Genomic DNA, 27,372 nt, shown 5'->3' with positions numbered 1-27,372 from the left:
AAGGATGGATTCAAAGACAAAAATAGGGTGAGCGATGGGAAACATCAACAAGGAGGGTTTCGCACAGAAATCGGTCACAGTCACGTTTAGACGCGAGGAGAGTGATGGGTGGCATTGAAGAGCGGGAGTGAAAGTGATACTGTTCCAGGCTGATCCAGGATGTAGAGGTCAAGAGACTCTCTGACCAAGGATACTCCATGGCCAAAACACTCCATTAAAACTGCCCCGTCCTTCAACTCTCCACCACTGTCAGGGAGACTGTTGTTTGCATGGTTAATGACCAAGGTTTCAGTGTGTCAGTGTGTGTGTGTGTGCGCACGCGAATGAAAGGCTGTCTCCACAACAAACACAAGTGCCGCCTTGGACAGCGCCAAAGTGTCCTGCAGCTCCCCTTATCAGCTGTCCAATGGTAATTATTGTGTGTACAGCCAAATATGTGAGTGAGTGTGTATTTGTGTGTGTGTGCCACTGACCGGTGCGTATGTTTGAACAGCAGATACCTGAGAATGCAGGTAGCCCTAACAAGGTCACAGTGTACCTGGGGATTTTCCTCTGACCTATAACGCACAAGAGAAATGACACAAGTTGGACAATATGTCAATAACAGGAGGCGGAGGAGATAAAGGGGACAAATGGAAAAACAAGTTATGTGCCATTGTGTGGCTGTTGATGTGTTACAGTCGGTTCGGTCAGTTAATGAAGTCAGGGTAAGTCGGCCTGGCCTCTTTTCCACAGATTTGTATTTCATGGCGTGTGGCTGGGCGGCGGTGGTGTGTGGGTCAGTTCATCACACTCTCACCACCGCAGAGAAAAACAGAAAACACACACACACACCTACACACAAAAGTTCACATTCACGTAAATACAAACACGTCTCTCTCTCTCTTTTTCTCTCTCTCTCTCTCTTACACACACACACACGCATGCACAAACACATTTGCCCAATCCACCCCTCAGAGCAGCTTTGTTCCAGCGAGCAAGTGGGTTTAAAAACAAATGACGTGCTTGGCCTTTTATTATGTTCCGGACACTGTTTTTCCTGGGGCTGGAATGCGGACAGGAATGTGTTGTTGCTCTGCTAGTGCTCCGAGGGAGAAAAACCTATCATGCTATCACGCTGGAGGAAAAACTGGAAAGAAGGAGAGAGAGAAGGAGAGAGAGAGAGAGAGAGAGAGAGAGAGAGAGAGAGAGAGAGGCATACAGAAAGACAGGGAAAGAGAGTGAAATAGAGAGAAGGAGGGGGCGGAAGAGGAAAAAGAGGGGAGGACGAGAGAAGGAGGAGAAGGAACGAGAGAGAAATAAAAAGTGAAGAAAAGTGAGAAGGAAAAAAAAAACAGAGCGGGCCAGGCCAAAACTACTTGCGGAAAAACAGTCCATTACTGTTAAGTGTAAACCGGGGGGTAGTGAATTCTCCTCGCTGCGGTCGGAGCTGTGATGTGCCATTGGCTGCTGTTCACCGTCCGAGTCCCTCTCTCTCTCTCTCTCTCTCTCTCTCTCTCTCTCTCTCTCTCTCTCTCTCTCTCTCTCTCTCTCTCTCTCTCTCTCTCTCTGTGTCTCTGTCTCTGGTTTTCATTACAGCTGTTATGATGCTCTGTGCTCTGGCCAGGCCCTGCGCTTGCATAACCGCCTGCCTGTTATTGAGCTGCTAGTCTAAACCTTCCTCCTGCTCCTAAAGTCTCTCCCCCTTAGGGCTTGTGTTCCTCTTCTACTCCACCGGGCCTGGAAGTCAGTCAGCTGCCGTCCAAGCCCAGTGCTAATACACATACACACACACACACACCTCCCAATCCACACTTAACGGGTTAGTGCTGGGCTAGAATTACAAGTCAGAATGTACCTGCCCGGCCTAGGAATTGTGCTGTGCAGGGTGTTAGTGGATGAGATGGATGCTGTAGCCCAGATAGATGTAACAGCCATCAGGATAGGAGAACATATCTCACCGCATCTCTGACAAATCGCTTCGTAATGGAGCCTATCCCATGTATAGGACGGACAACAGGAGTTGAGCTTGATGTATCTGAATGTGAGTGTGTGTATGTGTGTGTGGATGTGAAACAGTGTGGAGAGAAACAGGGGCAAGACAGAGGGATTAGTTTTAAAAAAACAAAAAACAACAACAACTGGTCGTATGCGCACCAGGCTCATCCTTCACCAGGGGCGCTCAGGGACCTATTTGTCCCAGAAGGGAGAGCCAGGTGAGGGATGAGGTCTAGAGACCCTGGGCCTGCGTCTGGAGCTCAGAGCTGAGCAGGAACACCCAAGATGGATGACAGAGGGGCTAAACGAGAAAAGGTGGATCATGGAATGGAAGAGAACGGGATTGGAGGAGAGGACAGTCGGGAGGAGGGGGATGAGAGGGTGAGCTATGGGCGGACAGTCTTTCTTCTGATCCATCATTGAGTGACGCTCCATTCATGTGTTGACTGAGACCACCTGGGGGCCTCCAGGGGAGGGTGTGTGTTTGTTTACCAGAGTGGGGGGGGGGGGGGGGGGGGGGTATCAGTCGGCTATAGATGGCTGTCAGCCTCACAGTCCTCCACATTAGGGTGATTGAAGGAAACTGATGGCCTACTTCCAGACAGTGTCAGTGTCTTTGGAGCGCTCAGTAAACCCGCTGTGTGATCTCAGTGATGGAAAACAGCTTTCATTACACTGATACAGGAGAACCCAAACAAGGAATTCTTTTGTATCTCGAGTCCCATTTCATTATTGCTGTCAATGAAATGAATAGTCGCGCAGGGAAATCGCTCTGTGCCTCTGTTTTCGTCCGGGCCAAGTGTTTTTAGCTCCTGCTCTTGGCTGTTTGTCCGTGATTCTGACAAAGAGGAGGCCTTGTGTTGCTTGAGCGTGTGTTTGCCTAATTATTTATTTATCTTCCCTTCCCCCCCACCAGCCTCCATCACTCATATAATGGAGTGGTAATTCCCAAATGAGACCCCCATCCCCCTCTCTCCACCTCTCCTCTCACTCTCCACCAGCTGCGTTCCCCACCTATTCTGTTTATTACCGATACTGCTTGGATATTTTTCTGTAAAGACCCCTCACACACACACACACACACACACACACACACACACACACACACACACACACACACACTATATACAATATAGTTCATATCTAAACATAAAGGACCTCATGTAAGGGTCAACGATCAGGCCTGTTCTGTCTTATATAACCCGCAGTGTTATAAGTCAATGCTACAGTGTAAACAATACGCATTACACCTGCCCTTGTCCTCCATCTCTCCCCTCATATCACCTCTGTATCTCTCTCTCTCTCTCTCTCTCTCCCTCTCTCTCTCTCTCTCTCTCATGCATACAAGCGTTCACACAGAGCATGGCGTTACTCTGCAAGTGGGAATTTGAGGACATTGTTTCAATGTAGCAAAGAAATTGTGTGTCCTTGCTCGGCTCTGTGCGTCACAGGGAGAACGGCCAAGATAAGACACGAGCACTGGGAATGCAGAACATTATGCGAGATAAAGAAAATAGGAGATAGAGGCGACTCGGAGATTAGAGGGACTGAAGCACATGTGGTTGTCAGTTGAGATGAAAAATGTTTTAGGTGTTAGTTGGGCAGTTTTAGTTACAGGTGTAGAGAGGCGTGGAGGGAGGGAGGAGAGGTCAAGAAGATATGGAGGAACACTGAGGAGATGTTAGCAGGAGGCATGAGGATTTAAAATAGATCCACAGAGGTTCTTGGTGGGATTATTGAGAAATTGAGATTAATTTGATTTTCTACTCCCTAACTCTTCACTGTCATTCGAAGATATGACAAAGAGGGACTCTATTTAGATGTAGAGCCAAGTGACTAGAGTGAACCATAAATGGGTCTAGAGAGGTTCTACTGTGTTTTTTTTATACAGTATACCATTGATTTTACAGTGGTTATGCAGTGCTGTCCATAGACCATAAAGTTAAGACTCCTGTGTGCATCACAGTGGTGTATTACACAGATTGAGCAACACGCATCTTCTTAATATTGTTAGCATATTTGTTTCAGAGCCCTATGGGAGAGACTGGATGAATAAATGAAAACAACAACAAAAAAGAATTTCTCATCAGTCAAGCCTAATTTAAATGAATGGCGATAATTGTAAAATTTTCAACTTTGTATCATATATTGGGGAAAACATTGAAAAGTTTTGTTTTTATGTTTTTAAAAAGGAAAAAAATGGTAAATTTCAGTTTTCAAATGGTCCAATGAAAACAGTAAAATTCCTATCAATGTTATTGTACATAATTGTTAATAATCTGTCAAACAAAATGTGGCAAATCCACATATATTTTATTCACATTATTTTGTGTAAGTAAATATTAGCCTACAGTAATTTTTTTGGGTCACTTGGATAATGGGACATCCAAATTCAAACATGGCGGCGGCTCATGCAAAAGCACAAAAATGAGGGTTCGTGTTCAGGACGAGTGTTTAGGGGACGTTTCTTGACCAAGACTAATCTGTTCCACTTAGCGCTCCCCTAGAGGCCTGGAGCGACCGCAGTGCTTTTCTGTTGCATTTGTGTTTGTGGTTTGCATGTGTTTTGGAATTTTACTTTGCAGTTTCCTGTATTTGCATTGGCATTCTGCAAGGCCTTTCTTCTTTTGAAGCACGTTTCCGTTGTATTTGCTTTGGATTTTCGTGAGAGTTTTTGAATTTGCATTTCTGAATGATGGAAACGATTTCTCTTAATTCAGTTGCTTTGGGCCCTTGTAGTGCGTTTGCGCCCATCTGCCACCATAATAGTTACTCCCAAGACACTGACATGCGATCCACTGAACGGTGGAATCGTTGGGACAGGTTCCATTCCAAAACAGTATATATCCATTTTAGAAATAACAATTGTTACATGATGGTCATTGTGCAATCATTTTAAAACACTGATGATTGCATCCTTTAAAATGCCACTATTGTTTTAACTAAAGGATAGCTAATGGCGACTTTTACTTCATACCAGCATTTTGTCCAAGTAAGTTACACTTTTTTTTTAAATGGTGCATGGTATCATTTTAGAATAAAACTCTTTAGATCCTTCAAAATCTTTATTGTAGAGTTTTAATCATGCTGTCCAAAGTAGCTGAATGATTGTCAGTCATAGTGAAGAACAATTTGATTCTGACATGTGAGGATGTTTCTACACAGAACCTTAAAATAGCTGGCTGTGTGCAGCACCAAATGTGGTCCCCCTGTGATTGCAAGCCAAACATTTGTCACGTTTCCTAAGACACTCTGTATTTTCTCAAACTCTGTCTTTTCTCTAACTCTGTCGTGTCGCGTGTGTCTGCCTGCAGATGTGGTCTGGACCTTCGTAGATCCATCTATATTCTGGTTGCCAGATATTTCCCACAGATCCAACAAACAGGAATGCAAACATTCCTTAATTCAAGAAGTTTTCACCATATTTGTACATATGCTGCATGGGGCAGAATGGAGGACAGGTTCACAAAATGAGAGAGAGAAAAAAGAGAGAGAGAAGGGGAGAGGGGAGGGACAGAGAGAGAGAGAGAGAGAGAGAGAGGGAGAGGGAGGGTCACATAACAGTGCACACATATCCCTGAGGCGTGCCCCTTTTCCGTGCCAATGTGTGTGCGTTTGTGTATGTATGTGTGTGTGTAACTGATCCTTCTCTCCCTGGGGCCACCTATTCAAATAATACTTCCTATTTGTATGAGCTTCCACTGTGGCTGATGACTATCAACAGCTTCACTCACTCACTCTCTCTCTCTCTCTCTCTCTCTCTCTCCCTCTCTCTCTCTCTCTCTCTCTCTCTCACACACACACACACACACACACACACATACACTCAGAGCATTGGAACACACAAACACACTTGTGTCATCTTTTCAGTGTTGCATAATCTGCCAGTAAAAGAGTGAAGTAAACAAAAGTTAACTTCCTCTTTCCATTGAATCCTGAGACCAGAAGAGCTATCTATCATTCTAATGCACAGGCTCACCCTTTTAAACACACACACACGCATACACACACACACACACACACACACACACACACACATGCATACTACAATCTCAGTCAATATCCATATATATACTTGAGGCCTGAACAGAGCCTGGAAAAGGGGCAAATAAGAAGTCAAACAAACTGGGACGAGAGAGTCTACATAAAGACAAGGACAAACCTAACTGAACACTGGAGAAAGAGAGAGAGGGGGGTGGGGGGTGGGGGGTGGGGGTGGGGGGGGTAGTGCTGGAGGAGATGATGACGTTCTGCAAAGCTGTGTTTTTCCAGAATCTCCTTTGATTTCGAGCTAAAGGCAGTACGCTCTTCCTGGCTTTTAGGAGAGGACGTTCCTCTGAATTCCCAGACCCTGAAACTGTGATTCCTGAGAGATGAATCAGGATGGACGTCCCAGCTGGGTCTGACCCAGCATGTGTGTTTTAGAGGAATGTGTGTATGGGAGTGCCTGTGCCTGTGTACTTGCATTTGTTAGTGTGTGTGTGTGTGTGTGTGCGCGCATGTGTGTTTGGTCAGCCTGCTCAGCAGACATTCCCAGCTGTTTTCCAGGTAGTGTTCTCACGCTTCTTCTGCATCTCCTGTTTCTCACGCTGGCTGGTTTGACTGTAATCCCCACCAACACACACACACACACACACCGCCCCGCCTCTCTACCTGGCCACCAGGTGAACAAAGCCCATCTCATACACACACACACACACACCCTTTCCTGCCTCTGATGATAGAGAACCAGCCACAACAAAGACAGGACAGGAAAACAAGCACGCACAAACAAACACACACACACACACACACACAGTGGGAGAGGGAACGAAACGAGTAAGAGGTGAAGAGAGAGAAACAGGAAGAGCTAGGTAAGAGAGAGATGGAAAGACAAAGAGAGAGAGAGGGAAAGAGAGAGGGGGGTAACAGGATGATAGGTGGGAATGTGCGGGAACCAACAGGATGAGCTCATGCTGCCTCCTGACCCAGCCCACCATGCGTGACTCATACTTGGCAGGTGTGTCTGCATGTGTGTGTATGTGTGTTTGCAGCTGCAGGTCAGGTCGGGGTGTGTCCTCATTACACTGCGAGGGAACATGTCTCCTCAAGCACAGGTAGAGCTATTCATCACACCGGTGTTTCAACAGCTTCAGCACTTTATTACAGCGCGGCCTGGCCTAATCAACAAAGCAACAGTGAGAATGAACAATGAGCAGCGAAGGCGAGAGTGGAAAAAAAAAACATACAGGAGAGGGTTTCAAAAGAAAGTTTTCTGGAAGAAAAATGCGATGGGGGAGCGGAGAAAGCGAGAAAGAGCAGCCCCTGAGAGCGTATGATGTAAGGATCACAAATTAGGAAACCCGGAGTAGGGAGTCCCTTGAAAGTAACCACATCCTTTCTGAGAGTACAGTATGTGGGAGAGTTTTAGGAACGCCCCCCCTCCTTGGAGCCCTCTGCTCCCCTCCCTCCTGTTGCCTGCAGTGATGGATGTGGATGGTGGAGACGGCACACGACCCGCAGACGGCCCAGCCCCAGCCTAGAGCCACCAGCTCCTTAGAGGGAAACACCATCTGCCTCTGAGGCTGCTGAGTGCCAATGAGCTGTGTGTGTGTACTTCTAATTTTGAGTGTGTTTGTATGTGTATGTGTATATGTTTGGGTTCAAGGTGGTGAGTGGCAATAGATCATGTTTGTGTATTTATGGTAATAAAGCATTAACCCAGAGGTTTGGATTTTGGACTCCTGGAAAATGAGTGGTAGCTCCGGAAAGCTCATGAAATCCAGAGCTACACCACATCCAGAGCTCAGATAACAGACATGCTTTCTACTCTAATGTCAAAACTATGGCCCACTCAATAAACTAACCCCTCCATAAAGTAACTCCTCAAACCTCTCAGGCCTGGACGCTCTCAACCTGCCAACAGTTCACTTTCTCAGCACCCAGAAGTAAGAGCTCAGGCCCAGATGAAATTCCTGCTGGCTGAGATGATCAAGAGTGGAGGTTATCTTCTTACAAGTCTTCACCACTTCATTCTCAACTTCATTGTCCGTATGAAGACATCCATACAGAATGGCAGGACTGCAGCATAGTCACCATCTACAAAAAAGAAGGCTAACAAACCCATATGCAGAAACAGTTGTGGCATTTCTTATACTCAGTCTGTGTGTTTTGTACCAAACTACCAGCATAGGTCACACTGTTTCACTTCCTCGACCCCCATCACTGAGTCCACTTTTCCTGAAACATGTTGTTTCAGAAAAGACAGGAACACATCTGACCTGAAGATTGCATGATTTCCAAATCATAGAGAAGTGTAGAGAACAAAATAAAGCTCTCTACTCTGCCTGGATGCTACTTAGCAAATTTGGTGTCCCTCTTAAAGAATGTCTCTATTCTTTAACAATTCAGTTCTGTAACCATCTTTCCCAGTGAAAATGGGGGTGAAGCAGCGATCTGTACCAGCCCCAATAATCTTCAGTCTATCTGGCAGCAGTCACACTTCTCTTCCACAAATCCCTCAATACTTTTAACTCCAATTCACCTTCACTGGAAGTCTGTTTAACCTCAGAAAATCACAAGCTCTCACCAAAACCAAGATCTGTGCAATACAAACTGAAATGCATAGATGACTGTGACCTCCCTGCCCATCGTGAAACCTTCTCAATGTTGTGCCCTCTGTACCACCTCCTGGTGAACATAGAGAAAACAGAAATCATTTCATATAAGCAATCTCTATTCTCCAACCCCCACAGTGTAATGGCACTTCTGTCAAGGTTGTTGGCAGCATCCTAACTCCTAACATCTTGACTTGCCAACAACAATATCCACGCCTGCATCAACAAAGTCTCAGCTCCTTTCAGGAGAATGCATTCCTGAGTCTTTGAGGACAATAACCTTGAAATGTCAATCAAATTTTTCACTTAACGATGCAGTGGGTATCACAACATTACTAATAGCTCTGATGCTTAGACTGTATACCGTTCCCATGTCATGTGATTGGAGGCCTTTCACATCCGTTGCCTCCATCAAACACTTCAAGTCACCTGGGTGGATCGCATCCATCACGTCAACATCCACCAAAAAACCAAGATCATCAGTATGGAGCCTACCTCGGTAAAATTACAACAAACACCTGAGGTACTCTACAGCAGAGAGCATGCTGGACAAAAACTCCTCTTCAAAGGCCAGCTGAAGACATTAAACCCAACAATCTCACAGTGATTGCAGCTAATCATCCACTGCAGTGTTAAATATGTATTTCTGGAGCAGCCACATTTGAAACCCAGTGGACACATCAACAGAGAGCCCAGAAACAACAGAAATCGCAGCCTGCTCCACCACCTACACCCTCAGATCCAGCTCTCACACGCTCCTTCTGCATCAAGACGTGTGGCTCCAGGATTGGTCTACTGAGCCCCATGCAGTGACATCATCATCGCTAGCAGGCAACAGAGCCAGTCTCATCCTATATAGCTTACAAAGGCAACGTCATTTTTATTTTTCAGTGTCAGAAAGCATACAAGTAACTTTGTGTGTATTTCTCATTTGTGTGTTTTTGTTTTGTATGTGTTTACGTTTGTGTTCAAGGTAGCAAGGGGAAATGAATTGTGTTTGATGAGATGTTAAACCAGAGATTTGAATTTGTATCCTCCTCGTCCACACCGTATTCTTTCTCTCTCTCTCTCTCTCTCTCTCTCTCTCTCTCCCTCTCTCTCTCTCTCTCTCTCTCTCTCTGTCTCTCTTTCACATGCACACTATAATGCATAAGAGACATTGCAAGTTGACCAAGGATGGTCACACGAGCCAACTGGGAATTGATTGGCGTGGGGGAGAGCAACAAATGGCCACAGGGCCTACTGGCTTTTAAAAGCACACACTAACATCTACCACACACACACACACACACACACACACACACACGGCCACTAATGTAGTGGCGGTGTCCCAGACAGCTTTCCGGAAGCAAGCCATTTCCTGTGGAGCGAGCGCAGGTCTCTGTCCATAAGGCTGATGACTCCCTGGGGCAATAGGCTACTTTACGCTGCTCATATGGACCTATCTACTGTTACACAACCAACCCCCAACACACACATGCACTCACACACACACATGCAGACACAACAGATGCACAGACACACACCAGTGGACAAATTGATAGTATCCACTGGCTAGCTGATTCATTAAGCTTGCATTGTCTTACAATATTAGTAATTTGCATGGCTTTGACCTGAATTTGTTTACCACAATGTGTGTCAGTTTCTCATCTCGTTTCTTGGTCTGCGCCAAGGCATTATCTCCTGTGTTTGATATGTTCTACATGGCAAGCTAAATTATCACATTATTTCCCCCAATGAATACTGTATTTCCTTGCCTCCTGATGAATGATTATGAGACTGCATGAGCGGGACTGAAGAATGGAGGAGAGAGAGAGAGAGAGAGAGAAAGGGAGAGAGAGAGAGAGAGACAGACAGACAGACAGACAGACAGACATGGCCAGCCACTTGCTCCCTATCCCTCCTTTATTATTTAATGGGATAAATTAGACTCCTTAATTAAACTTTAGGAGCAAGAGGGAGAAGAGGAGGGATGAGAGAAGTGATGGATGAGACTTGGTTTACAGAAAATAAGTGACACTGTGTCCTCTAGGTCTCTCTTTCTCTCTCTCTCATTAGCCTCTCTCCTTGCATCTATGTGCTGCTGGCCCACATCATGCTGTCTTTACCTCTAATCTTTCATTCTGCCCTACTGGATGGACTGGCAGGCCATAAGTCCATCTGTAGACTTCTCAACAAACTGCCCCTCCTTTGCAGCTGTTCTCATCACCTCCATGCTACTCTGGCTAGCCCCATCTCCACTTGCCTTCATGCATATTCAGAACACATTATATTTTATTATTTAGATACAAACACAACCATCCCATGTCCCTCCCCCCAACAAATGCACACACACACAGATGAACAAATCAACCCATCCTCCCACGCCAACACATACGACTAGCCGTACTAGACAATTAAACCTGTTTCTCAGCCTTAATTACCATTTTAATTAGCAAGGCTGTGAGAATGAATAATCTGACAGCATATGGCTGAAGGCGCAAAATCATAATCCTATCACAGCGTTATTTATTCCCTCCCAGTTCTGGGGGCTGTTTCGACATGCTCGTCTAATTACTATTGCTGGGGGTGGGGACTGGGAGACAAGGGCTGCAAAACAATAACAATGCTAATGCTGGAGGGGATGCTGGGTTAGCCCTCCACCCAGTCTACTACGATTCATGATGGGGTCTTTCTCAATGGGAAGTGGAGCTTCAAAAACACTCAGTGAAAACAAGGAGGGACAGAGCAGATGAAAGAGACAGAAAAGAGAACCAAGATATGTTCTTGTCTCTCTCTTTCCTAATGAGGGTTTTCTTAATGAAGGAGCCAGGAAACTGAATTGAGACATCTGCTCTGGCAAGCGCCTATTCAAATGAGAGATGAAAAGAGAGCACTTGTTTGTGATGTGGCAGGGGAGGACAGAGGGAGGAGAAAGAAACAGAGGCAATTGGCTTTCTTAAATAACATCATTATTTATTGCATGTGTCTATAAAGAATCAATACAGTCTAAAGCAATGAACTACATGTTTAAATTATCATCTCTTAGTAGCATTACAATAAGCAAGATATGAAGTATTTACAATGGAAGACACAGCAAGATAAGCCAGGGCCCATATCGTAACCTTTAGATGCTGAATAAAAACTCAACTTGAAACATTATCCAAATGCAAAACACTGCTCAAAACACCAATAGGCTCGATTAGCAAAAACAAACAGAAAAACTTTCCATTTCAAATTGGCAGAAAAAATGTACAAACAGCAAAAATCTGATTTTAAGGTTTAACAAACATTATTAACATAGTATTTATACATTTGGTACCTCTTTGTAAACTAATTTTCAAAAGTGTAAATATTGCATATATGCCATTTGTATTGTACCTAAGTAGCAAGACTTAACTATGTCAAGTATTAATTAATGATTTCTCTTAAAATCTTTTTCAGAATTACAGCATTAGAAAATGTCCTCATAGTGGCATCCATTTCACAAGACCATCCCATGACAGTTAAAAAAATCAAGGCCAAACCATGTTGTTTAGCATATAACTTAATTAGTGCTTTCGTTGTATCAGGGAATTCACTCAAACACATATTATGTACAGTACAAACAACATAAGTTATTTAACTTAAAATCTCTCAACAAAGTTTCTCAGCTTTTGCTTAGATGTAATTCTCTGTAATATTACACTATTTACAGTATATAGGCAAACGTTGAGTACCAGTGAACTCAGATAAATGAAGAGATATTCGTCCTGGTTTGTTTCTTTTAGTCTGTTTTTATCTGTTTCGTAGTTTTCGTTCTGTACCTCTGCATGTTTCATAGTTGTTGTGGTTGTTGTAGTTGTTGTGGTGTTGGGTTGTGTGTTCCCAAGCTCGGAACACAGCATGTACTACATTCAAAAGTGTCTTGTGTTACAATCTAGGGAGTTTGTAAGTGCAAGACCATGCATTAGCTCCGGTGTGTCCCGCCCGCTCTCTCTCAGCTGAGAGTGGCTGCGGCGGCCGTGGATTCAAGCTGTCGAAAAGGCTCACTGAACAACCAGCCGAGACTGTGGCGCGCATCAACTCTGAACCAGAGATTCTGGGCTGTCCGTTTACTCTATAAGTAACTTCATCAAACAGTCTGTTGGCCATGTCGCTGTCCCCTGCCCTGACGGGTCGTACCTCCCTGCAGTGTGTGTGGGTGTGCAGGACATCACAGGTGAACAGTGGATGAGCTGGGTCGAAAGGTAAAGTGTATAAAAGGTGCCGAGGCTTTGACTCGGACAGGCCACAGATCTAGTGGTCAGGTTGGAACTGGATCATACTGCAGTGTTTGCATGTGCATGTGTGTATCTGCATGCACGCGTGATGCGATGCAATGTGATGTATTCCTCCAAGGTCCTCTTGGTATTTTCTTTGTGTGTATGAATCAATACTCCTCCATCTCAGGCATAATAATAAATATATTACTCTGGATCTTTAGTACATACTCTTGTCGTAAATGTAGCATGTGAACAGTAGACACGTAATCTCAGAGAGGCTGTCTCTCCTACTGCTCTGACAAACATTCGGTCTCCATGACGATCGGTTAAATCTTTGATATACTGCGTGTTCATAGGTCCAAACTAAAAGGTCCATCAGACAGGGGCTGACGGCTAGAGTAAGGCTTTGGATTGGTGGTTTTACAAAAACATTCACCTCTGAAAATAAATAGATTATTTTATATATATGTTTCTGCTGTGTGAATTGGTACTAACCTGGTTTTTGCTGTGAGGTAGGGTTTTTTTTTACGCAATCGTTAACTTGGATCTTTAAATATGTTCATAAATGCCACCTCTTTTTGCAGTACAATCTGTGTACAAATTCACACACACGTTTCACTAAATGCATACGTACATGATAAATAAATAAATATATATGCAATCTGTATGCATGAAAGGGTTTTTGTGTGTGTGTGAGTACACATGCTCTCCAGGTTTGGTTCACAGGTTTTAAGGTGAGGGTATCTGGCCCTGTTGGCTAAAGCCAAAGGAAAACCAGTGGAAAGTGTATGAATGATAACAACAATAATAATAATTAACATAATAATATACTGAAGAATAATTTTGTAGGCCTACGTACACAGATAAATAGTTATCTAAGTGTTAGAGTCCGTTTTAAGTGTTTGTTTTTTTAAGTCATCTAATACAGCAGCAGCAATGGCGCCTGAATGTTTGGGTGCCGAGAAAAGGGGAGGGAAGATTTGGGGGAAGGGTCAAGTGTCCTTGTTGCCATGGCGATGGCCGTCCCTGTGACCCCTGGAGGGGGGTAGAGGTGAAAGGTCGTCTGCTGCAGCACATGGTCCAGCTGTCGGCGTGGCGACCTCGTCACTAGGCTGCAGCGCAATCCCACGTTCACAGGAAAGAGAGGGGGGGAGGGATGCGGAGGGGGCCCATCAGCCTTCAGTCTGCAAGAAGAGGAGAAAGAGCGGGTACGTTAGTCATGTGATTCACACCGGCAACAGACACAAAGCTGAACGTATGAAAAGTTTTCCCCGCTCCATACTCTCTTCCTGTCAAGTGCGTGTGTGTCCATGTGCATTTGTCTGTACAGTATGTGTGATTTATTACGTAGGGATAGGCATTAGGGGGGATGGGGAGGTCAAACGGTATACCCCCACTCTGTTACCAAGTAAGGAATAAGTGCTCTTCAGCCTGTCTGTGTGTGTGTGTGTGTGTGTGTGTATATGTGTGTATGTGTGTGTGTGTGTGTGTGTGTGTGTGTGTGTGTGTGTGTGTATTGCTCAGCTGGTAGACACTGAAGTGGCAGGTGCTTTCACTGCAGGGGAAAAACAGAGTGGCATTTAGCACTATGCAGCTGACGGAGGGCAGTCACCAATGACGGCAGATAGAGACACACACACACACACACACACACACACACACACACACAAACACAGGTATTCTTGAATTCATACCTACTGAGACAAAAAGAAACTGCCAAGTGCACTCCCACACACACACCACAGCCGAGGGTATTTTCAACCTCTCGTATAAACCCTGTGTGTTTGAGAGTGTCTCTTTTCTCCCAGTGGAAAGCTGTGCTGACCCTTGCCCCTGTGTACTTGTTTGTGAGGTTTCATTTGCATGCAGCCCTCAAATGGCAGCGGAAGTCTCGGCTAACACACACACAGCCTCTCTCCGTGGCTGCCTTTCTTCCCTCGCTCGCTCTCTCCTCTCCCTCGCTTTTCCAGCCACGAACAAGAGCTGTTTTCACAAAGCTGGATGTGATCGTCATTCTCTAAAACAAACCCTCGATTCAGAGTCCTCTCTGTTACCCCCACCCCCACCCCCCCACACAGACACATATATATATATATACACACACACGTCTGTTCTCTCTCTCTCTGTCCCATATGTAGTTCCTCCAAATCAACATCAGACGCTAGTGTCAAATCAAAAAGCTTTTGGAGGCTCAAACCTTACTAATGACTGAAACATCATAGAGTGAAAAGAAAAGATGGGATGGAGTTATGAAAGAGTGCTAACACACACTCACACACACAAACATAGTTAGTGTCTTTAGCATCTTCATTTACGTGCTAATCATATTGCAGGCTGACCCAGTTCCATAGATGCCCGGGGATGTCTCAGATGTAAAATGCGAGTTAATCTGAAAACTAGTTTTGGTTGATTTCTCTCTCTAGGCCAGCTAGGTAGGCTGGGGTCTGTCTCTTCACTGCCAGGGGCGTCAGTTAGAGAGAGAAAAATAGAAAGAGAGAGAGAGGTGGGGGGCAGGGGTGGAAAACCAGAGTAACAGAATGAACCTGACAGAGAGGAACGGGAATGCAGTGAGGTCATGGGACCGACCGTCCATAACAATCTGTGTGTGTGTGTATGTATGTGTGTGTCTCCCAGGGCTGGTCTGAGCCAGTCGGTTGCCTGTAGAGGCAGACACTTGGGTGAGAATGACTGAGAGCTGCCGGGAAGGAGAGTTGAATCACCTCACTAACAGCCCAGGTTTGCTCCCGGGCGCACACACACATACACACACCCACTCAAACACACATACGCAGACGAGGCTTCAATCCCCCCTATTATCAATGGTGCCCCCGGCAGCTTTGCTAGGAGCAATGCGGTGTATAGGGACTCAGCTGATACTGACAGCCTCACCACACACACTGCTAATCTAACACATGCTGATCGGAGAAAGGGGTGGGCGGGTAGGGAAGCGGGGGGGTGTTATTGAGGGAAGGGGACAGAGGTCCGGCAGGGTATGAACCCAATGGCCCCTGCCCCTCCCCTGCGGAGCACACACACCCCTCTGCCCCTCCCTGCAAACCCCCTCAGCGCCCCCTGTCCCGTCCCACACGCACACCCTGGCTCTCTTCATTATTTATTTAGTTCTCACAGGCTAAATTTAGCCCTGCTCCACTCAGGGTTAGGACACACACACACACACACACACACACAGAGGCATGTATTAGCAGTCCTTCTCTAGTGCTTGAGAAGCAAAGTAAACATGCCCACGTCTGTTGATGCCTGCTCATATAGTTCAGTAGTGGGCAGACAGACTGAATGAACTTTTAGGAAGTGGAGTTGACCCAACATACAGCGTCCCTGAACAGCGGCAGTGAGAAAGAGGATCACCGCGGCTCAGTGCGTTTCCGATATACTGGAAAAGGAGTGTCTGCAAACAACAAAACTGATCTCAGTAGCTGGTTTCCTTCTACAGAAAGGGAGAGGTCAGCAGACACAGATCTGCTCTGTTTACATTCCTGCCCTCCCGGCTCCTCCCTGACTTACAGCGGAGTTCCACCAAAAAACACTGGACTAGTAGTTCCTGACTCTCACCTCTGACCTCTCACACCTCTTCCTGAACAACAACAACAACAACCCTTTAAGCATGTAGGACACCCACACGCATCACTATGAGGTCATGTGCTGTTAATTAATTATTTGTCTAGATATTTGCTACAAGGAATTCTAATAAAAAGCCACTTTCTGCAACAATATTTCAAGATTTTCACGTTCAAAAGCTCTTTGTTAAATCAAAATGCATGAGTGACGGCAGATGGGGGAGGGAGGGGGGCTTTTTCACAGACTTCTTGTCATTAGCTTTATGGCAGGCTACTAAACAGGCTCAGATTCTACGAGATATGACATTTATCATCATCATGATTAGAATCCAGACGATATCAAGTCATTATACATATATTACATTACTCTCTCTCCTTCACACACATTGTCTAACTGCCAAGCACTCTGTGGGGCAACGGAGAGATATGTGAATATAAATTCATGTCACATGCTGAGCAATTACATTCAGTCACGCCAAAAGCTCTTAAAGAGATCCCTGCGCCAAATTCTATTCTGTAATTACAAAAGCACGCGTTCATAATGCTGCTCATATTGAATCATTTCCACGTGCGATGGCTGGGACCACCATAGAAGCCACACCACCAAATGCTGAGCGCCCAGAGAGATAGAGAAGAGGTTATTATCTGTTATGAGCTGGATTGTTTGGAAGGTATGACTGAAGAGATTCTGAGCGGGCAGGAGCCGATTGAGCTTACTAAGTGTGCATGTGTGTGTATGAATGAGGCGTGCGCGTGCATGCATGCAAGCGTTCGCATGTGTACGCCAGTCAGTGCGCCCATGCCACACACAAACTCTCTCTTCTTCCAACTCTAAACAAAACAAGCTGCTCAACAATGTCTAATCCTGAAGTGAATGTAATCCTTCTTACCTCCCAGCTAAATGGAGGATACAGTACGTTGACTGAGTTTTTATCTAGTGCTGGAACATCCCGCCCTACTTTACTCAAAGGGTTATGTATCAGACAGCCAGCAGCAGCAGGGTGGGGGTGTGTGTGTGTGGGGGGGGGCAGGACAGGTGAGGACGGAGACTAGACGTTCCTCAAAATACTCTATGTAATCAAACAGAAGTACTGCTACAGGAGCCTAATGTTCTAAGCTTAGAGCGTCTGGCAGAAGCCAAAGAGATTTCATCACCGCTTCCACGCTGCAACAATAAACCCTATGATGTATATCCACATTAGTTAATTAGTTGTTAGTTGTCGGTTAGTGTCGCAACAGTCTGAGGTAAAGCGACCAGCAAGGGTGAGAGTGTTGCAGGCAAAACCCAACAGTGGCTCTAAGCTAGATAATTAGCTAATTGTTTAATGCATCGTTAGACAAACCTCTATGGCCTGCGTTGTAAAAACCAATCAGAAACAGCCCACTGAGGACAGATAACTCCTCTCTCTAAGGTGAGCAGGAAGAACACAGGGCTCAAATTCACCGGTGCAGGGGGAGGGTGCAGGGGGAGGGGGGGCTAAATCACATGATTTCCGGAAAACAGAAACCAATGCTTGGAGAGGAGAAGGAGGAGGGAAAGGAGGGGAACAGAGGGGGGAGGGGTTTCGGGTTGGTATACAGCTTCTTACCCCCCCACCTCCTCCTCCTCCTCCTCTCTCCCTGTTGTTGTTGTGGCAGATGGTGGCCAGTCATTAGCGTATTGTCACTCCCCTCTGAAGGGCCAGATAACCAGTGAGCACTGCTTGGTGGGGCAGGTGCAAGACCCCGGCCCCCCCCACCATCTGCTGATGGCCATATATATGCACGCACGGGAAAACGCACACACACACACAAAGGTAGAGAGGGAAGTGTGTGTGTGTGTGTGGCGGCGGGGGGGTCAGTCTGGGCACACAAATGAAAACATGGAGAGAGTGAGTCAGTCTTCTCCCCTGTCTGCACCCAAACACCTGACTGCCCAAGCCAGACAGAGGGGGACAGAGAGGGAGAGAGGCTTGATAAATGAGAGGAAAACCTGAGGAGAGGGCGGGGGGAGGAGAGGAGGATGATAAAGAAGAAGTTTTCAGAGAAAAGCGAGAAAGGGCAAGACAGAGACATACTGTAACGGAAAGATAAGACCAAGACAGCTAAAGAAAGGGAGAAAGTGTGAAAGACAGATAAGCTGTAAAAATAGTAAGCAGGCCTCTCTATTCTTTGCAGACATAGTGGGGGTGTGTGGGTTTTCTGTAAGGGCCCTGATGGCAATATCTCTCTCTGCCTCTGTCTCACACACACACAGTGCTGGTTCAGAGGTCAAGTAACTGACTTTGGCGGCAGGGACCAGAGGCGTGCTTTGAAAGTTAAACAGCGAGCGAGCCATTCAGTCGCCCCCTCCTCTGCCCAGTCGCCTCCCCTCTCCCCTCTCCCCGCCCGGCATGTCTGGCCAAAACCCAAACAACAACAGTGCAACCCATCAACTTAATGTGTCAGAGAACCAATAAACTACAAAATCACAAACGGACTTCACCATTCCTCAATCTGCCACTCGAAAACTTCCCCATACAGACAAACAGGATGTGCTGCCACATTTGCATGTTTGTTGAAGGAGCAGCTTCTCTCTCTCTCTCTCTCTCTCTCTCGCTCTCTCTCTCTCTTTCTCTCTCTCTGATGATTTGAATTCCTAATCTACTGGTTTCAAATTATTGTGAGTGTGGGGAATGTTGACTATGGTTTGTCAAGTGGTGCCGAGATGAGAATGTGGAAAAGCCGGTCATTTTGTAGTAAACACATTCGCACACACTCACACACACTCACTCTCTCTCTCTGACACACACACATACAAACACAGAGGGCCACGAAAGCCTCTCAGTGGTTTGTATTTTGATGAGAACATCATTGAGCGGCTGCACTGGCGACATTGTTGATCGGGGCAGAGTATTGGGATGTTCAGCGTTCTTTCACTCCAGCTGATCTTTGGTTTTTCCGGAAGGCCATATATAACAAAGACAGCTACAGCCAACTCTTACCAGAACAACAATGATCTCTATCTTTCTGTCTTACTTTCTGTCTTCTTTCTTCCTTCTTTCTCCTCCATTCCTCCCCCTCACTCTCTCCCTCCCTTCAGCCAACAGCTCAATGGTCTATTTTGTCGTGATACTTGAAAAACAAAACAACACGTCATCCCTTTCCCTTCCTTTCTTCTCCATTTTTCCTCCACCTCCCTCTCTCTCCTCCCTTGCTTTTGTAGCCTGTGGACAAACTGCTCCGCTGAGCTGAGTCTCTATCTGCTGTTGGAGTTGGGAAAGCAGAATCTGAAAATATAGGTCCTGTCCTCTGGAACACAAAGTGCCCAGACACAAACAAGTGATGAAACAATAAGTGGCAGTTCACAAAAGGTGAGTGTGTGTGTGTGTGTGTGTGTGTGTGTGTCCACATCACGAATGTGTTCACACAAAACACACGTGCATACGCGCTCGTGTGTACAACAGTTTCATCAGCGTGTTTTGTAAAGTTGCTCGCAGTGAAAAAGTGTCCTCCCATCCCCCCCAAAGTCCATCCCACCAGGTTAGAAAAACAAGTGAGCATTCACCTCTCCCAGCAACCTTTGCACACTGCCTGCATTCCTGTCCTGAAACCCAGTACCTGACAACTGATAAACAACTGACTCACTTGTTTTTCTGGGGAACCCGATGACTTGCACCAAGCCCCACGCTGGCTGTGCTCACAGCATGGCAGCCAGAAAAGCAAGAGACAAAGGGAGACAACTTAGTTGTGAAACCACAAACAGCAATTAAACTCTTGTATTTCACCATCAGGAACAGTGACTCATGATAATCCCTATACAGTGTATTTTCTTTTCAAACAACAGCAACTTCTGACATGCCCCTGTTAGGACATCCCTCCCTGAAAATAATCCCTGCCATTTAGGGATGCATGAAAAGCCATTGATGTAACAGCGCACAGAATGAGGTGAAAGGTAATATTGTGATGCTGACAGTTCCTTCCCATATACACCTTTATACTCCTGAGGATTTCACAGCATACACAGACACACCGTCCTCAAAAAAAAAAAAATCAAAAAAAAAATACTGTTAACTTTTAACACTAAACACTAATTAAATGTTAACAATAAACATTTACTGTTTTCAAGAGCTTTACCTCAGCCACTCTGTTCTATGAATCTGGTATGAAGATGCATGCGTCATTGGATCAGTTTAGATGTTTTTATCACTGACGTGGAATAAGAACTGCGTCACTGAGTGGATACGACCAGAGCAGACCATCCACACACACACACACACACACACACACACACACACACACACACCAGGGTCAAGCTAGTCAGAACAGAAAAATACCACATCCGGTTATGACTTTCAAAATAAAATCGTCATTGTCGAACGTGCTGCAATGTTTTCTTTCATATACAAAATACCTGAGTAGTAGCCTAATATGAATAATAAATGTAATGAATACCACATTTAAGGAGGGTTCAATACTGCATCAAAATACAATTGTTGTTTTTCTCCAAGTATCCGTTTATTAGGCTACCATATATGCCTACACAACATGTCATGTAGAGAAATGGGAGGATGAGACAACCTGTTCCACCCCATGAAGTAATGCTTCCATGAGTATTTTAATACGATTTTTGATATTTTGTAGGCCTACAACCTAGTGCGTTATTCAGTTGTTTTTTCCAACTGACAAATTCTACGCTTTTATTTTGAAGGCAAAGTCGCCTACTTTCCGGTAATATTCTGCCTAATATCTCTGCGTGGCTTGACGCAGCTCCAAACACCGGCGAGCACAGTTCACAACATCGCATAGCCTTGAGGTTTGTCGATGTATCATGGGTGTGACGAGTAAGTGACTAATCCTATCTAAACATCACAGCCTACACCCAACAGCAATGCTCATAATAACTGTACTTGCCGAGGCTTATGCAGCCCGCGTTTACAGTGTTTTCCCAAACACTACTATGCTAATAAGAAAACCACGGCGTCTGTTCCTAACCACCGTTCATATAAAACCGACGCCACGTTTGTGTGATATAACTATTAGGCTACACTATTACTATTATATAATACTGTATTTGCTACATTGCAGAGATGCTCAGTCACGCTTGTAGCTAGTCGGTGGCGTACCTCTAATTAGAAGACTAGTAAGGAAATCAATCAACAAATATTATTTAAAGCGAATTTGAAATACCATGTTCATAACCTATCAGAACAATACAACTACTACTTCCCAGCTCTGACCAGCATGCAATAGATACGTCCACCGTCAGTACAGTGTCAGACAAGCAGACTCTACTGTAGACACACGAGTAAAAAATGGATCTGTATGTGCCGTGTTCAGCATACTAATCATATTCTCTGGGCTTCTCTGGAAGATTACTTATCAATAGTAGTTAACTTTGAAAGGAAAATTAACTCTAGTTTTTTTTGCTGCTTGGCAACGGGTATGTCTGCAAAGTAGGCTACATTGAGCCATATCTCTGTAGGCACATCTCTACCCAAGCCCTGACAACACTCCCTCCATGAATGAAAGCCTGTCTGAATGAATGAGTTTGTGATATGCATGAAAACACACAGACACATTTTATGACTGGGCTCACCTTTCACAGCAGTGGCAGTCTCCTTGAAGCCCATGCTGGCATAGGGGTTGGCGCTGAAACCATTCATGCCCCCCTTGCAGCCGCAAGCCGTCTTGAACCTCAGAAGTCCCTCGCAGCCCCCTAAACTGCATCCTCCAAGGCTTCCCTCCATCAGGTTTAAGGCAATGTAGTTGAGTCCGTTCTGATAACCTGCCGATGTCTCCCTGCACATGGGGCTGTTGCTGCCATACTCCTCATCAGATCCCTCAGAGTTGCGTACAGGGCGGGACACGTTCTCCACGGAGGCAGAGCTGTGCCGTTTGGTGTCGTGGGCGAAGGACGGGCACACGGGCGTGACAGTGGTGGTGGAGGAGAAGGTCTCGGAGCTGTGCCGCCTTCGCCCCTGGGGGTCGGCCCGGATCACCTTGGCCCCTCTGTCTGGATCCACGAGGGGGATGGACAACGAGGGTCCCCCCAGAAGAAAAGAGTCCACTGGCACAGGGGGCACAGCCTCCACAGCGTTGCCCCCCAGGCTGAGTCTCTGGACGCAGGCGGTGGGGCTGGTGGGGAGGGGGGCAGCATCGGTGGTGCAGAGAGAAGGCAGAGGGGCGGGAGGGCTGAAGGTCATCTCTGTGTAGTCATCCTTGACTGGACCAGACTGACACACCGGGCTCACCTGCTGTTGCAGAGGGTATTCCTCTACCATCCCCCTCTCCTCCCCCTCTCTCTCTCCCTCTGCTCTTTTCTCCTTTTCCTCCTCCTCGCCTCCCTGCGTGTCCTGCTGTGGTTTCGGCAGACAGGGGGAAGTTGGGACCCCAGGTGTGTGGTTTAGGAGCCCTGCAGAGGGGGAACCCCCAGCTTGGTGTGAGCCGAGGTGACCCGGGGAGCTGACGTCAACATTAACATAGTCTGAGAGTGGCAGAGACCTCCCCTGCGCACACGATAAACTGAGTGAGGAGTCAGAGCTCTCTGATGTTGTTGACACCGGCGGGTAGCGGGTTGCACTACTGAAGTCTATGTTGATGTATTCTCCCGGGCTGCGTGGCTCCGAAGGAAGGGGGTGTTCGCTCATACATGGTAGGGTTCTGAGGGACTCCAGAGCCAGGCGGGTAGGCCGACTCACCCTACCCCGGTGGACCAGACCCCCCTCTACCCTGGCTGCTCTGAGGGGAGACAGGACTGAGGAGGGGGTGACCGGGGTCCCTGGGGAGCTGCTGGGCACAGAGCCTCCCGGAGACACAGGACAGTAGTTTGACTCCTCCTCTATCCGCTGTCTCTGTAAACTCATCACCACATACTGGTCCGTGTCTGTGGACCCGCTGCGCTGCGGCTGACCTTTAAGAGAGCGGGGCAGGGAGCTGTAAGTGTAAGGCTGTCTGTGATGTGGCTGGGGGTGGGGGTCTCCTCCTAGTGGACTCGGGAAGTAGTCCGGGGGTGTGAGAGACACCAGAGGGTCCACAGGAGACATGTTAAGGTACTCTCCATTGGTGAGCTTCCCATCGGTGCTCTCCACTGACATCTTGGCTCCACACCACATGCGCATATAGCCACTGTCCTCCAGAGACACACTCCCGGGAGAGTCTGTGCGCGGGACCAGCCCAACTGGAGAGGGGTGCGTACGGGGGTTGATGATCTGCTTAGGAGCAGAAACACACATGGGGCTCATGGGCATGTAGGCGTCATCCTTGCCCCCTGTTGGTGCCACGCCTGGCATCATGGGCATGTAGCCACTGTCTCCTTGGTGACTGTTAGAGCCAATCTGGACATCCCCATAATCCTCAGGATAGGTCCCTTTAGGGGAGGCAGTGTGACACCTGCGAGAAGACTGACTTCCGCTGGTGTAAGTGGCTCTCATAAGAGTGTATTCATCCAGGGAGGCTGAAGATACTTGCGGGGGACCCCTCTGCTGGCGAGGGGTGGTGAGGGAGTATGTGCGCTTTCGATAGGCTTTGTCCAGTTCTGGTAACCGACGGTAACCATTCTGATTCTGCCGCTCCATTACCATGTAGCCATGGAGGTTGCTGCCATCCCGGGAGGGGGGCGTGTCAGCATTGAGAGACTCAGGAGTGTTGCTGCGAAGGGTGAGAGGTAGCCTGAGGTCCCGCGCCTCGGCAGGGCTGGAGCCATACTCATCACATGAAATGAAACCTGCATCACTGGGGGAGCCCGAAAAGGAGGCACTGCAGCTGGAGGGGCGAGGAGCACTGCTCTCTGGGCAGGAGGACAGACTCACTGGGCTAGGGGTGGCCATGGGTGGGGAGTGAGACACAGGCATAGACATGGACTTACTATGTTGGAGGGAAGAAGACTCAAATGTCCGACAAGGGCGGGCTGTAATGGTATTAGATCTGCCCAGGAGGGTCCTGTGGACGCCCGGGCTGAGGGGGCTCCCGTTTACTGACATGGGGCGTGCCATGGTGCCATCTCCCTCACTGGCCGTGCGTATCCGACAGGAGGTAAATTTGCTCACGGGGGACGTCGCAGCCATGCTATCAGTGCGCGACCGCCGGGGCAGCCCGGTCTGACTGGGGGGCAGATTGTTTAGGTGCCTCCGTGTGGGCACAGAGATGGGATTTGTACCAGACGACTGGCTCTTGCTGCGCGGACGGAATTCCGACAGCTCCTTCATGGCTTTCATTGCCTCCAAGATAGTTTCGTGGATGTTTTGCGCCACCACAGAGTCATCAGCCTGCATCCACAGCTCCCCGGGACCCGTGGCTGCCGATCGGCCAACCTCAATGAAGAAAAAGCTGTCCGAGTGACCGCACCTCCGGATATTCATCAGCTGTAAGCTGACGGAGGCAACCTCTGAATTCAGCTTGACGAAGCTGATAGTCCGGCTGGAGAGGCAGAGCCTGTACACCCCGGTCAAATTTCTGCTCTGCCCCAGCCCTTTGGATTTCAGATTCACTTGCCATACCTCCTTGTAGGCAGCGGAAACCGGCGTTATCATGCCGTAGCTCGCCTCGTCGAAACCCACCAGCGCTGACGCAGAGTTGGACGCCGCGCCGTCATACACTTTCCCCTCGGCCATTAAATCCGTCAGGACCCGGTACCAGTTCTCCTGTTCTTGCTCGTTTTCTGCCGCTACGGCAAAATACTCGTCCTTGGTATAAAGGGCGATAAGGTATTTGTGTTTTGCGTCCGCTCTCTTGTTGATATTGAGGCAGCAGTCCAGGGGAATAACTCTCTTCGCGGCCGATTTGTTTTTCCATTTCTTCTCGCTCTCGTAGTACTCCAGCCGGGCAGGGAAACCCTCGCTAGGCTCTTTCAACACGAAAAAGCGCTTGTGTCCGTGCTTTTGCTTCTTTAGATATCCACATTTCTTGATAGTGTTGTTGTTAACGTTCGCGTTACTGGAAAACAGCTGTCCTCCCGTGTCTGGCGGACTCGCCATTATACCGTCCTTCACACACACAGACACAAATGTTTCTATTCCTTGAGTTGCTAATGAAAACGACGCTGTTTATTCAGTCCTCTATTTCCAGAGCCGGTTCTGCGTTCGTCTTCTCCCGCAGCCGAGCAGTAAATAACACATGTCTCCTGGTGTCCGGAGTGAGGAGGGGAAACAACATGTGACGATCTACACATCCAGCTTTGGTTACAAAAAAAGAAAGGAAAAGAAAAAAATACACACACACCGACAGTGGGCGGTGCGCTCTCAGCTCATTGGGCTTATTGGTGGAAAAGGGCTGAATGTTGGAGTGAAATGGCCCCGTTTAAAGGAGAGAGAAGAAAAAGCCCTCCTACTATCACTCTGCCCTCTTCCGACTCACTTGTGTGTAGACACAGTCAGCCCTGCTTCTGTAGCTTTATTTATAGCAGCTCTGCCCCTGTGATTCAGGATAGGATTTTGGCTACTCCGAAGAATTTCGTGACTCTATATATACTGAACTAGAGTTCTTTTTAGCCTATAAAGTGTAGTGTATTGAACAGAATATATTGTTGGTTGTGTTAACTAATTATTTGATGACGTTAAAGTATTATGTTCACTACACTACATAAAGCCTATACATATTTCCCCCCAAAGAGTCTTTGATTTTACATTATCCTAATGATATTTGAAGAGTTAAGGGGGATTGTAAATTATAAGATAGTGATCTTGAATATAAGGTAATTGCGCACAGAGTTGAGGAAGATTAATGAATGGTTTGTGAAAGTTGAATTTGCCCCAAACTATTATTTTTGGTTGAATTGTTATTGTTATTACTATTATTACTATTACTGTTATTACTATTATTACTATTATTATTATTATTATTATCCGTAGTAACCTATTATTAGTAGTATTAGCCTATTATTATTATTACATGGGATGTTTTTAACAACCGTTTTCCCCTATTAACTGCGTATAAACGTGGTGGAGACAGAGCAGCAGAGGGAGTCTTTCCAGTCCTCCTCTCTAACTCCAGAGGTAAACAAGCATCACCTAGTTGAGACTGCGGCTCTGTCACAGGAATTCAATATTCCCTCTGCGTCGCCCAGCCAGAATGCATTCATGGTTTAAACTGGATATTATTCCAGCCCCCTTTCTCACCTCCCTTCCCCTTTGCGGGCTTCAGTGGAATCGTCAGTGTGAATGATAAACAACTACGGTAAGGGCTGAGAGTAGTCAGAGCGCAGCGTACTTGATTGCGTAACGCGGTCGCCTACTGCTCTATTTATGTTTGCCTGGAGCTCCCAGGACGGCTGAGCTGCTCGGCTATACTGCCTCTAGCGTTTCCGACTGCTTTATCTGGAATTTGCATGCTTATTTGTGATGTTTGCCTTCCCATTCACAAATGGGATATGATATCGCGGCAGATATCATGTGGAATGGCAATATACGCCACGTTTAAAAAAATGTTTAAGGCTAAAGAATATTAAAAGGCCAACCCATGGAAGATTTTACACCTCCCTCCTCTCAACGAAACAGAGGGATGACCCATATATGGCTATTTTAAAAATCTCAGTGTTTACGATGACGCAGAAAATTTATCCTGATCTTGATGCGTCAGTGGCTGGCGATGTGCGTAATGATGAACAAAATGCTGGAGCCCACTGGGTACCGCGGTCGGCGGTGATGAGCGCGCTCTGCTCAGATCCAAAAGTCTGCCCTTTCCTCTTCAGAGAATCAGATTCACTTCTTCGTGTCCGACAGAGAGGTGGTGCTGCCTCACACCCTCTTCTATATTACCTCATTCTCTATTTTAATATTGATCATGAGCACTGTTTATTTATCCATGACCTGGCCCCTCCTTGGTAAAACATTAAGCTAGGCTGTATGGTATTTATTACTCATAATTTAAAATGTGTTTATCTGTCCCACGTCTGTCAGTGAATAGGCTGCATCCGAGTATCCATATATTAGGCAAATGCAGCCATAGAAATAAAACTTAATCATAAACTTAATTTAACTGAGGCTTAATCTCCATTTCTAACGTCATTCAAGATACATTATATCAGCCATCAGCCATGCCTCTGAT

The 27,372-nt window shown here is 46.6% G+C and overlaps 1 protein-coding gene across 1 annotated transcript; it reads right to left on the bottom strand.

Annotated features, from left to right (window-relative positions):
• Positions 1 to 11,511: 11,511 nt before the first annotated feature.
• On the bottom strand, positions 11,512 to 25,480 carry irs2b (insulin receptor substrate 2b). The gene is made up of 2 exons (XM_071516172.1): positions 21,929 to 25,480; positions 11,512 to 13,980 (listed from the first exon to the last, which is right to left on the bottom strand). The coding sequence occupies exons 1-2, from the start codon at positions 25,302 to 25,304 to the stop codon at positions 13,976 to 13,978; spliced, it is 3,381 nt and encodes a 1,126-aa protein (XP_071372273.1). The 5' UTR covers positions 25,305 to 25,480; the 3' UTR covers positions 11,512 to 13,975.
• Between the last annotated feature and the right edge of the window lie 1,892 nt (positions 25,481 to 27,372).

The sequence above is a fragment of the Centroberyx affinis genome, unplaced genomic scaffold, assembly GCF_046629955.1.
Source record: "Centroberyx affinis isolate AG114_WGS23_722 - 3 ecotype Tasmania unplaced genomic scaffold, CSIRO-AGI_Caff_v1 ptg000393l_1, whole genome shotgun sequence".
Classification (NCBI taxonomy): domain Eukaryota; kingdom Metazoa; phylum Chordata; class Actinopteri; order Beryciformes; family Berycidae; genus Centroberyx; species Centroberyx affinis.
Note: the sequence above shows the minus strand (reverse complement) of the source record. Positions and strands in the feature narration are given on the sequence as shown.